This window comes from Rhinatrema bivittatum, chromosome 8 (assembly GCF_901001135.1).
Source record: "Rhinatrema bivittatum chromosome 8, aRhiBiv1.1, whole genome shotgun sequence".
In the NCBI taxonomy this organism is placed as follows: domain Eukaryota; kingdom Metazoa; phylum Chordata; class Amphibia; order Gymnophiona; family Rhinatrematidae; genus Rhinatrema; species Rhinatrema bivittatum.
Window position 1 is genome coordinate 199,763,591 of NC_042622.1, and position 12,982 is coordinate 199,776,572.

The window sequence follows — 12,982 nt, forward strand, 5'->3', positions numbered from 1 at the left end:
AAATTTAAGGTGTGCTTATTCATAAAGTGTATTTAATAAGCAACTGAGCCACAAGTCAATAAACCAAAAAACTTCAAATTGAAAGATTTTGCTCAGGTTTGGAATGGGCCTAGTACACGTGTGCACATTCTGCAACGATTTGGTCACCGCCAGCAACTATCCAACTTTGTTACACCTGGAAGCAAAATAAGTCTGGCTTACTGAACCTAAGTTTTCCCTACTATGATGGATTTATTTTTAATATTACAGCTAATCTACCAAACTGCTTTAGAAATTCAAAGTTAACACTTGCCCAAAGAAAACCACACACACATCTAGTTTTATATGCATTTAATAGTTTACCAATTGGTACAATAAGATTTTTTTTTTAATATGCAGAAAACGAATAAATTTTGTTTTACACAGTCTGAGAGCAACAAATCTTACTGTAAAACACAGAGCGGTATTATATACATTCCTTTACTGATTTTTTTTGTTTTGTTTTGATATCTTCTGTTAACTCCTACAGTCTGGCAACCTGAACATCGTTCTTATGAAATTGATGCTTGCCTTCATGTCAGTATCTTCCAATGCGAAGATCTTGCAATAGTATCTTCAGCATGGACATGGGGGGATGCCTGAATAGGCAGGACAAGAAAGCAGCCACTTACATGATACAGTGGAAAGATAAAAAGGCTAGTTAAAGCCAGTTGTGGCTTGTAAATCCATCTCACACCCCCCCTCCCCCCAACACACACACAAAAGTTTGCACCCTTCATTTGTTTGAAGATGTATCTCCAGTTGAAAAAAAATTGATTTTGCTACAACCTCCCCTGCCCCCCCCCCTCCCCACATATTTTTAATATACTGGACACTAATTACAGCTGGGCAAGAGTAGACCAGCACTTTAAGGGCTTTCTTGTTCCTTCATTCAATTGAGTGACATGTTTTTAACTCACTGGTTGAGAATTATCAAGCCACCACTGTTAAAACAAACAAAATATAAATTCTTTAAGTAGCTCCCCTCCCCCCCCCCTCACAAAAGCTATTTAAAGAGTGATCTTCACCTGGTAGTTTACATAAAAACAGAAAGAGGCAAACAGGAGAAGCAGGGGGGACTGACAGTTAAGTAAACTGGGCTTGGTGAGTCTATAGCCAAAGCTTTCAAAATACTACAGTGCTCCACAGCCCTTGGACAACTTGCTAGTAACTAGGGGGTTTTTTTTTCTATTTTTTTTTTTAAATTAGTGCCCTGGGCACATCATTGGTCACACCATACATGAAAGCAGGATGGCTCCATCTTCTAAAGTGCAAGATGCTATAAACCACTACCATTTTTGTTTTCCTTTTAAAGTTCTGTCTCAAGACAAAAATGCTGCACTTTGAAACACATTTAGGCCTTTCCTAGATGCACAGTTATGGGTGGCACTGGAATGTGTTTCTATCTGCTAGAAATCAAAGCAATTCTTGGATGTTGTCCAAGAATGGCATGCTGCTGTCCAGCTATAAATTTATATTCAAGTCAAATATTCTGGACAAAAGTAGTAAACCAACAAACTTTTCAATCAACTTCATTTTCATTTCAAACCTGTACCACCACCAATGTTATCGCAACCAGAAAGGCACAAGATTACAGACCCATCGAGAGGAAGTCAGGGTTGATAAAGGAGACAGCAGAGAGCATCACTCAGCTTTATACCAATGCTGTGTATCTGACTCAGGGGAAGCTATCATAATTCCTAAGGGGGTTCTGGATTAACTGAAATAATTACAGAACAAGCTTTTTCCATTTGCTGCACCTATCTTCCCAAGTACCTTCATCATTACACATCATTAATGCCACAGAGAATTGGCTAGCACCTTTTAAGGTATGGTAAGCTTTCCCCAATGACTGCAAATGATGTTAGCTTTGGGGGGGGGGGGGGGGGGGGGGTTCCATGCAGCATATACAATTGTTGGGGAAAAAAATCAAAACAGTCCATAGATGTTTTAGTACTCTTTGAGGGAGTTACCCCCATTAAAAAGTCACTTTTTATCAATGATCTTATTCAGCAAAAATTGGTTTAGAGCAATTAGAAGTTGTATTCATAGAAGCTGGAACTGGAAAACAAAATTTGTTTTAACTAAATTCAATCAAAATTTTTTTGCTAGTTATACAATAACTAGACAAACTCCAGCTACAGCAACAGAAGAAATATGATTCTGTTCAATTCTTGCAAGGGCTCCTACAGAACAAATCCTAGCAGTCTGGATCCAGCACTAAGTAGGTAAGCAAGTCTGTTTGCATTTCAACCTTTGATCTGTAGAACAAAGGCTCAACCACCACAAACCTTTGCTCTGATATTTGTATTAATAATGGTTTGCAACTTTCAACAAACCCATACTGCATGCCATGACAAACAGGCAGATTGAAAACTTTTAATGGAAACTCAGTCACTGTAGGGAATGAAGGTTTTGCTCAGAATTCTGTATCTCAGTGACATATGGATCCTCTCAATCCCCAAATGTTTTTCCTTTAAATACTGCTCTTAAGACTGGGTTAAAAAAATATATTTATCACCATGTTAATTTTTTGATTTAATATCACTGAGCATCTGTAAAGGCTTCATCTGTTGAAACAATGGTCTTTTCCTCTTTTCTAGTGATGAAACAGCTGGTCGAAGGGGACATCAATCAAGGTATCATGCAATGGAATGATATCCCTGGCTATGAATCAAAAGGGTGGCTCCAGCTCCTGCCTGCTTTGCCCCTCAAAGTGACTTCCAAATCAGAAAAGACCCTACTTTAATTGGATAGGATTTTTCAATTGTTTCAATGTGCTCTGGCAGTCAGATAAATTATTCTATCTCCTGTCCTGATGAGTTAAAATCAGTTTTATACTTCATATGCAAAAAAATGGTTGGTTAGGTAAGCAGCATTATATTTAAAAGGACTACTATGAATTTTTAAGATTATTACACAATCACTGCAAATCACTTACCATATGAGAATTTTTTTTTTAATGGAATCAAAGAGGGTCTTATATAGTACTGCACTAATGGAAAATTGATGTTTAATGTTATTGCAAGTATCACTACAGCTCCATAAATGGAGTTGCATTCTTGTAGTGAAATCAGAAGCATAAAGTCCAATCTGTTGCAGTACTCCTGTAACCAATCATAAGCATGTTAAAGTTTTTTTTTTTAAAGATTCTTTTTAAAGTAGATACTAATTACCAAGATTACCCCTTTTCATAATGTGTTTAAAAGGGTCAGTTACAGTAACATTCTTTAAATTATAACAAAACATCCACGGTGGTCACTAATGTAAAAGTTCTACTTTACCAGTAGTATGCAAGACCTCCTCTATTCAGGCATGGTCCGATACCCTATATAAAGAGAACTGCCACATCCTCCGAGAAATGTGCAGCCTTTCAACAATACACCCAACAACATTCAACATGCCGCATCAGTAGCTTTTACCAAAGTTGCTACACTTGCAAAATCGCCTGCATGCCCAAAAGCAGCTGTGCCCAGAAGAGAGTCACAAATGAAGCTCGCCATTACTCAGTGGATCTGACTGGTCATAGTAGCAGAGATGCCACACTGATACAAACTGAATGAAACCATTGAGTATCATAGTAACAAACTGACACTTACCAATATAACTGCTCCCTGCAATTCAAGGGAACAGCAGGGAAATGGCTTAGAACAATTAAACACATGAACTTAAATATTTTTAATTGAAGGTGGCTGGAGTTGCTACTTATGTATATGTCTGAACTACTGTATAATACATGATGGCTAGAGTTTACCCTTAAATCAGCTGGTCTAAAGAGAACTTCCCAGAGTATCAAAGACTGACTACAGGATAAAAAGCCCCCCACTTCCATGACACCTGAAGATATAAATGGTTGTCTCTTCCTCCCTCATTTTGAAATGTCACCAGCTTAAGATTGAAGACAGTCTTAAGATTAGGATCAGGCACACGAGTGGACTACTTCTGCTTTCTTTATGCCATCAATCTTCACCTATACACAACCCTACATGTGGCTTGTATACATATACAATTGTCCTAAAACTATTTCCTTTATGTGATATTAAGACATCAATGCAAAATAGGTAAAGGCTTTAAGGATGTGCAAGTCTTCACTGGTATAGTTAATTCAAGGTAGAAACTCCTGACTCAATACATGAAGCTTTATTCACTTGACATTCAATTGCCACGCTTCAGCAATTCAACAAAGGCTGGAAAAGTTACAGAACAAAAGAAGAGTAAGACAAGTCTGTATCCAGTTCCAGGGGGTTCTTTTGGTGACACGTCTTGGAACTCATGATAAACAGCAATACATTTCAAGTATTTCATCTGAGCTTCTTTACAAGAACCTGTGGACAGCATACACAAAGTGATCTTCAACTCAATTGAGTAATTAAACACATAGCACACTTTGATGCAAACCCTACTAAACCCCAGTATCTGTAAAATATCTTCCTCCATTTCCATAAGAAATCCCTGCCCCTTCCAAATAAAGGAACCTTAAGTGTTTCAATTTCCCACCATCATTACTTAAGGGGGCATTGCACATCCCTAATAAACCACATTAAAACCAAGTCATGGATTGTACCATGATACAACCTCATTACAGAAGAGACCAAGTCATCTAATACCACATCACACTGTGTATGTAGTCTGTTTCATTAAGGGCTTCAAATGAGAAACTATCAAATGCAAAGAGACATTGTAAGCCTAAACAGCTTACTAGTAGTACAATGGAAGAGCTGAGGGAAGGGACGGAAGCTTTCCTAGTGTTAGCACTTAATTTTATTGTGGGCTTTTCATGTTTACTGACAAATATTTGGTTTGTGTACAGTCTGACAGCTGTGGGGGCAACCAAACATATTGGACTAATCTGTCATGTGCATGACAAATTTGAAAGGTGACATTCCTGCAAGCTACCTATAAGTTTCAAAAGATGCATTTCTGTTTTTGCTACAGGACATTAAGCACACTTAAGTAATATCAGATACATTTTCCCTTTCAGAACCCTACAAACATGTTTTAAAATTGGTTTTAAATGAGGCCATCAGTCCAGGCACCAAAAATATAATCCAAAAGAAAAATTGGTGTAGAAACTGGACGTAAAACATTGTCAAACATTCTGCTTAGTGCCCTGTGTCAAATCCCCGTCTGCCTTCTTAGGTCTGATGTGACCAATGCCAGCCCATGTTCTTAAACCTATGGTACTTCTAGACAACGTATGTAAATTTACAGGATACAATCTGGATTCACCATGCATGAATACTTTTTGTGTAACATTTAATAAGCTCAATCTACATCCAGAATAATTTACATGAAAGGACAATAGTTATTTAAACAGAGCTCGATGGATAACCATGGTATCTGAGTGCATCCAGAGGAAAAGGGGAGGGGGGAGTCCAACGGGAACTCTGTCAACGGCACTCCCACACTTTCACTGTTTGATCTACACTTCCAGTGACCACATATGGTGCCGTCTTGTGGAAATCTGCAAAGAAAAATAATTCAATTACTTTGAAGTTAAATTATTAATCTTAACACCCCTTCTCCCCACCATCCAAAAATGTTTAGAACAAAAAGCAAAAGCAAGTGCACATGTGGTAGTAGCATTTTTATTTAAACAAATTTGTTTCCTGTCGATTACTAGAATGTGTATTGGCTGCAAGTATGTCTTTGGCACAATCTGTTGCTCTTAATGCTAGATTTTTCTGTTTAGTTATATTACAAGGGGCCAGACCAGAGTGCTTGTTATAGGAAACTCTGTTCTTACCTGCTAATTTTCGTTCCTGTAATACCACAGCTCAGTCAAGACCAGTGGGTTATACACTCCCACCAGCAGATGGAGGCAGAGAACAAAGCTTCGAGACACTGGTATACCAAGGGCGCCAACTGCAGCTCATCAGTATTTATCGATACCCAAGCAAAGTATAATTGACAACAAACCATCTAATTACCGAAGCAAGGGCGAACAGGAAAAAACTCCCTCAAGGGTCCAAAACAAATGACCCCAACAGCTGAAAATCAGGTTTGAACCATGGTTCATAACAAAAACCAAAATGTTATAGAATCATTGTGATAGATTCCCTATGTACACAGCAGCTAACCTTTAGGTAAATCAGTCTTTCGGCAGTAGCACCCGGGCAGTATCCTGGACTGATCTGTGGTATTACAGGAACAAAAATTAGCAGGTAAGAACCAATTTTCCTTTCCTGTACATACCCAGATCACTGGGATGTACCAAAGCCACATTACACCGGGCGGGAACTCGAAAGACCTGCTCGCAAGATGCTCTCCCCAAAAAGTGCTTGGTCTGGATCCCTGACATCCAGACTATAATGCCTTGTGAAGGTATGCAGGGAAGACCAGACTGCAGTTCTACAAATCTCCTCCTGTGACAACTGACACTCCTGCCCAAGAAGCCACTTGCGCTCTCGTCGAGTGAGCTTTCAAACCAGTTGGGAAGGGGCGACCCTTCCCGATGTAGGCCAAGCAAATTGTTTCCTTCAGCCAGCGAGCCAAGGATGCCTTAGATGCCTTTTCACTCTTCTTCGGACCTCTAAAGAGCACAAAAAGGTGATCTGATTTTTGAAATGAGTTAGTGACCTTCAAATACTGAAGGAGAACCCAACCCGGCAGTCATTTAACAGATGAAGATCTCTTCCCATAGTGGGGGTTACAAGCCCAATCAGGGAATCTGGGTAACTCCACAGACTGATTAACATGAAAGGCAAACACCACTTTCACAAAAAGGAAGGCACTGTGTGCAGTGACACCCTATCAGCCGAGATGCGAAGGAAGGGATCCCTACAGGAAAGAGCCTACAATTTTGAAATACACCTCGCAGAACAGAAGGCCACCAAGAATACCGTCTTCAAGGTGAGGTCCTTTAAGGAAACGTGTCCCAGGGGCTCAAAAGGGGGGATCACAAAGTGCCCTCAACACCAGATTGAGATTCCATTCCGGGCATAACTTACAAAGAGGACGACGAAGGTGCTTCACTCCTTTTAGGAAACAGACAATGTCCGAGTGGCTGGCTAGAGGCCTGCCATCTACCTGCCCTAGGAGACATCCCAGGGCCGAAATCTGAACATGCAGGGAACTATAAGCCAAACGTTTAGATAATCCCTGATGCAAAAACCCCAAGACCTGAGGAATGGTCACCAATAGCACTACACCCTGCTGATCACACCAGACTTCAAACACCTTTCACACTCTAGTGTATGCCATAGACAGAGGGCCGCCTGGACTGAAGCAGGGTGGAAATCACCTGTTCCGAATAACCTTTCATCCGTAACCACCGCCTCTCAAACACCAGGCTGCGAGAGAGAAGTGATCCTTCCGATCCGAAAAAATGAGCCCTTGTCGCAGAAGGTTCGGCAGATGAGCTAGGCGTAGTGGGCCGTCTGTCACCAATCATACCAGGTCCACAAACCACAGCCACCGTGGCCATTCTAGTGCCACCAGAAGTACCGAACCGGGATGGCCCTCTATGTGTGGAGAATTCACCCAATCAGGGGCCATGGAGGAAAGGCATACAGGAGGATTCGGTTGGCCACTTGCAGACTAGGGCGTCTACTCCTACTGCCCCAATTTCCTTCTTTCGGCTGAAGAACCGGTCCATCTTGGCATTGACAGGTCGCCATGAGGTCCAGTTGGGGAACTCCCCATCGGGCACAAATGTGATTCCAACCCTCTCGGGATAGTTCCCACTCCCCGGGATCCAGTTGACGACGACTGAGGAAGTCCGCTTGCATGTTGTCCATGCCTGCCTCGTGAGAGGCTGCGATGCCTTCCAGATGAAGCTTGGCCAAAGCGAAGAGGAAGTGTGCTTCCTGTGCCATGGCTGGACTCCTGGCTCCTCCCTGGTCATTGAGATATGCCACCGTGGTGGCATTGTCCGAGAAGACAAACCATTTTTCCTGCACCAGGGACTGGAATGCCAACAATGCTTTGCGGACTGCCCTCATCTCTAGACGATTGATAGACCACGACCTTTCGGGTAAGGACCAGGTTCCCTGCACCGCATGACAGAGGCATGCTGCTCCCCAGCCTTGAAGGCTCACATCCGTTGTCACGATCACCCAATACGGGACTTCGAGGTGCATCCCCTTCTGTAAGAATCCAACAAACACGCTCTTTGCATCATGCTGGCACACACTGCCGCCCGAAGTCCTAAAGGAGGAGACCTCAAACACCCGGCTTCAGATGCAGGTCCAGCTTGCGGTCCTGCACATCTCTGAGAGCAGCCGCTCCCACCACTGGAATGGTTGTCTTCTTGGTCGCCGCATCCACCTTAGGTACCCTGAGGCATTCTAAATGTTCCTCCATTAGCGGGAGGAGTTTTTGAATCGCCTGGCCAGAGTTTTTGAATCGCCTGGCCAACCTTAAGCCCCGCCTCTGGGGATTCCTATTCCCGGCTGATGAGCTTTTGAATCTTCTTTGGGATGGGAAAAGCACTTGGTGGACCCCAGAGACCGTCCAGGACTGGGTTCACTCCCTCGCTGTCGGAATTTTCCAGCGAGGGTCTCACCCCCAATTCCTCAAGTACCTGGGGAATAAGGTGGCGCAATTCCTCCCTCTGAAACAGACGGACTACGTGGGGGTCTTCCACCTACGCACTAGGTTCTACCGGATCCTGATCGTTGTCGCCCATATCTACGTCTGGAGGGATCTTACCCTGATCTGCAGCAGTGTCCCTCGGGGGCGGAGTGGAGTAGTTAATACTGCTGGTCAACTGCACCCGCTAGATCCTCCCGAGCCAAAGTTGCCCGGGATGGACAACTGTCAGTTCGCAGATGGGAACGCTTGGGAACTCCCACGCTCCCATCCTGGGCTCTGTGCTTCACGAGCTTCCGAGCCAGAAATGCTTCATGCATGAGCAGCACAAATTCCAGTGAAAATCACCCCGATCCCGTCTCTGCTAGAATCAGTGTCTGTGTCTCTCGATTCCTCTGGTCTCGGAGTCTGCGCAGTGGGGGAGGGTCATCCTGTGAGACTTTTTCCACAGGATGTGCAGTGGGGGTTGGGCTCCTTCCATTAGACCCAGCCGTCGAGCCTGACCTGCGTGCAGACTTTTTAGGTTTGGTCCTCTTGTCTGAGGCCCCTTTCCCCACCCAGTGCACAGTCCATGCACATTGTCAGGGGGTCTAAATAAGCTGACCATACCCCGCAAGCCTTACAGGGTTCTACCAGAGGAGTTTCTGCCATGCTCCTCCTGGAAAAAGAGGGCATATAACTTCCCCCCCCCCCCCCCCCCCCCCCCCCGGAAGAAAACAGGTGCTGCCAACCAGCCCTGGTGACCCTCCACCAAAAACGCTGCAAAAATCTGCCCCAGGAACACTGGGGAGCCGCGTGGGAGGTTGAAAAAAAAACCCAAAACAAGATGGCCACCATGGAGCTGGCTGTAAAAATGAGGCAGAGATCCTAAAAACGACCTAGGAGGTTCTTACCAGGGCAGAAACACTCTCCCCTCTTCTTCAGGGGGTCTGCCTGGCTCTGCACCACCGGGCAGATTTACCCCGGGAGCCACGGTGAACAGGGAACTTGGAGCTTTTTTTTTTTTTTTTTTTTTTTTTTTTAAAACACACAAAAACTAACTTCTAGTAACAGAAAAAAATAAAACCTAAACTAAGAATAATAGAAAAAAAATCCCCAAAGGGGCTACTTCCCTGTACCGCAGACACTGAGGGGGAGCCTTTGGTTGCTGAGGGAGCCACTCCCCTGGCTATCAGGGGACCCGGAACCACATGGGCTAGCACCACCAGGGGTAACCAACCCCCCATTCGCCCAGCTCTACCTGAGGGAAGGTCCAGACACTGAACCTAGCACACCTCAGGGAGCAAGAAAAATCTCTCTCACACAGAGCTGCAGGTATACACGACCACCATCTGCTGGAGTCAGAGAAATACTGATGAGCTGCAGGTGGTACACTTGGGATACCAGTGCCTCGAAGCTTTGTTCTCTGACTCCATCTGTTGGTGGAGTGCATAACCCACTGGTCTGGACTGATCTGGGTATGTACAGGAACTCATGTTCTGACTAAAGGCTTTAAAAAAAAAAAAATCCCCCCCTCCAATCCCTCTATTTTTAAATTAATTTGAAGGCATATACTGGCAATAGTGCTTGGTCTAAAGGTCATTGCCAGTTCATTTTGTTACGGGCTCTCCACTCTGACAGAAATGGCAACCTCCATTAGTCGGCACACTTAGGAAATCAAGAATTACAGGAAACTGTTCCTTCCTTGAGTGACCAGTACACAGAACAGAGCACTTACAGGACTGGTACATGTTATCCAGTCAATCAGAAGATATATTCAGAGCCCCAAGTCCTGCAAGCACTATTTATTGGGGTGAGTATGGCAATTTCATTTTTCTGGCCTGAAAACATTCTCATGACTGGAATATCTTCATGAAAGATTGGGTCTGCTGAATAGTAAGGGAGTTTCTTACAAGAGCAGAGTTGATGTGCAATTACATTTGTTCCATGTTATATAACAATATATTAAATGTGATACAAGAATCACAGGGAAGATTAGAACAAATAAGAAACTGAATACATACTGTACAAATATAATAAGTATGAAAGAAGAGGATGCATTCTGTTTCTGTCTCCTCCCACAAAATGAAAAATTGAACAGCATATTTTCAGCTAAGAAAAGGGAAAACCTAGTCTGAATGTAGTTTATGTTGGGGGAGGGGGGACAGCTCACATTCTCAGCCTGCTAGAAAAACCAGGACCATGATGGATAATCAGAATAAAAAGGGAGACCGTGGAACAATTCAACAGCAAACAGTCATCAAAGACTAACAGCAGAAGAAGAAAGTCTTCCACTTCTGGTGTGAATTCAAAGGATACAGGACTATAAAGATTACTGTCAATTCCAAACTATTAGCTTTTGGCAAGGACTCCTGACCATGAGGCATCAAATTTCAAACAAATATAGCAATAAGGGCTGGAACACTAACTCACCCATAATCCAAGACTTTGTGGGTAACAAATCAGTAAAACAGGTTGTGAAAATAAAACCCCTGAAAAATCAGGGTGATGGTGGTGGCAATGTTGAAACTCCCACTCTAACTAGGACTTTGACATTTCCTCTGTCCCTACTCCTAACCATATTTTGCGATTCAATACTTCGACCCTTGGAGAAAACACTAAATTGTAGGCAAGATTTTCCACCTGTGACAAATTATTTTCCCATCTATAATAATCTAGTTCTTCATGAGAGAAACCAATGTGACACATTTTCAGCAGTAAGAAGAAAGTCTCAGTGCAATATTTCATTTAAGCACTTAGTAGATACATACCCAAGGAGGTAACAAAGTGTTCGTGCGCGTTAAGGGTCTTCATGCATCGTTTGTTCTTGTAATCCCAAACACGGAGGGTCTTGTCGTCAGCACAACTCAAAATAAATTTTCCTCCAGGATGGAAAAGAATGCCACGTACCCAATTATCATGGCCAACCTTGTGAACAAAAAAAAAAAAAAATCACATATATACATATACATACATATACATACATATATACACATATATATAATATATAAATATGTACTATAGTAGGCTCATCTCAGTGACAATGTTCCTCTAAGTACATCCTCAAACAAATGTATTGGAAAGTTTACAATCAAATGGCTCCAGAGCACACTACTCAGAGATTTTGCATTAGCACTTCTATATGCAATGTTTACAAGGAATTGAAAGGTCATCTCCAGTGAAGATGTGTCATTTCATAATTAAGATGGAGAATAGCTACAATTTTACAAATTACTTTAAAAGGTATGCCATACAAGAACTACTGAGAAATGATCATGCTGAATGCTACCAAGTGCAGACAGATTGACATTCCATGCCCATCTTCTTCTGCTTAGAGCTACGAAGTTCACAGCCCCCTGTGAAAGAAAGGGAGCGGTGGAACCTGTGTGTCACTAAGAGTGATCTCTATATGCCAGAGACAGGGGGATACACTGTACAGGGTCTTGAGGGAACTGAATTCTCTTAGCTATAGACCTGTCAAATTAAAAGCTAGCCAGAAAAATGCAAGACCAATGCATAAAAATCAGTTTATTGCAGATTACAGACCATGCCACAGACACATGACAGCTGAAATACCATATGGACTGTCTAGTTTTCCTGTACACTAACACAGAGTGGGACAGAGGTCAGAAGAAAGAAAAGTTCTTCGGACAATGAAAACAGACAAGATCCAGTAGCTACACAAGGGTCAAACTACTTACAAGCGTCATAAGGCACATGCCAGTGCTAATGTCCCACATTTTAATGGTCTTGTCTCTGGATCCAGAAAGCAGAAAAGGTCCAGGTTTACCACTCTTCTTTGTCTGGAGAAGCAAAACATGTTTTAAAAATTATTAAACAGTCTATCAAGCAAGAAATGAGCACAAAGCTTTGACATATTGCAGTGACCTACACAGAGTGATCAGATTTCACAGCCACAATGACTGAACAGGAAAGAATAGTATACAGCTCCTAGTTGGAAGGAGAGGCAGGAAATAATTCACCCATGATAAAGAACTTACATATTAAGCACATCTCTCTATTATACTTATGCTGATTGACAGCTATAATCCAGTCTGTTCTCATGCATATTTTCCTGACAGATGTGTCACTGATAAAGGGTGTTTTGGAAATTTCACAGATTAAAAAAATAGTATAAAATAGTTTAAAAATCCTGAACACAATACCTTGTCGGGTAATCACCCTTCTTTTGCATCTATTACAACAGAAATGTAAACTGCAATCAGAAAAAAACTGGGCACCAAGGATAGCAATTCTATTGACAAATCAGCTGGTAAGGATAGAACAAAGCAAAACAATGAAATGCAGCTCATGTCACATGAGGTCATGCATTCTACAAAGAGAATGCTTTTACATAAAGACACAAAATCAGCTTTTAGCAATTTTCAATTCTATCCATAAAAACATTTTTTTAAAATGTGAGATCGCAAACCTCATATACAACTGATTTCAT

The 12,982-nt window shown here is 42.3% G+C and overlaps 1 protein-coding gene across 7 annotated transcripts in view; it reads right to left on the reverse strand.

The window, feature by feature from the left end:
• Positions 1–1,156: 1,156 nt before the first annotated feature.
• Positions 1,157–12,982, reverse strand: part of PAFAH1B1 (platelet activating factor acetylhydrolase 1b regulatory subunit 1) — a 253,167-nt gene continuing 241,341 nt past the window's right edge. For all 7 annotated transcript variants that reach the window (XM_029612510.1, XM_029612506.1, XM_029612508.1 and 4 more), the window contains 3 exons: positions 12,231–12,332; positions 11,301–11,457; positions 1,157–5,482 (listed from right to left, as the gene is read on the reverse strand). In XM_029612510.1, coding sequence (XP_029468370.1) covers positions 5,409–5,482; positions 11,301–11,457; positions 12,231–12,332 — 333 coding nt within the window. In that variant the 3' untranslated portion in view covers positions 1,157–5,408. The remainder of the gene's footprint in view (positions 5,483–11,300; positions 11,458–12,230; positions 12,333–12,982) is intronic.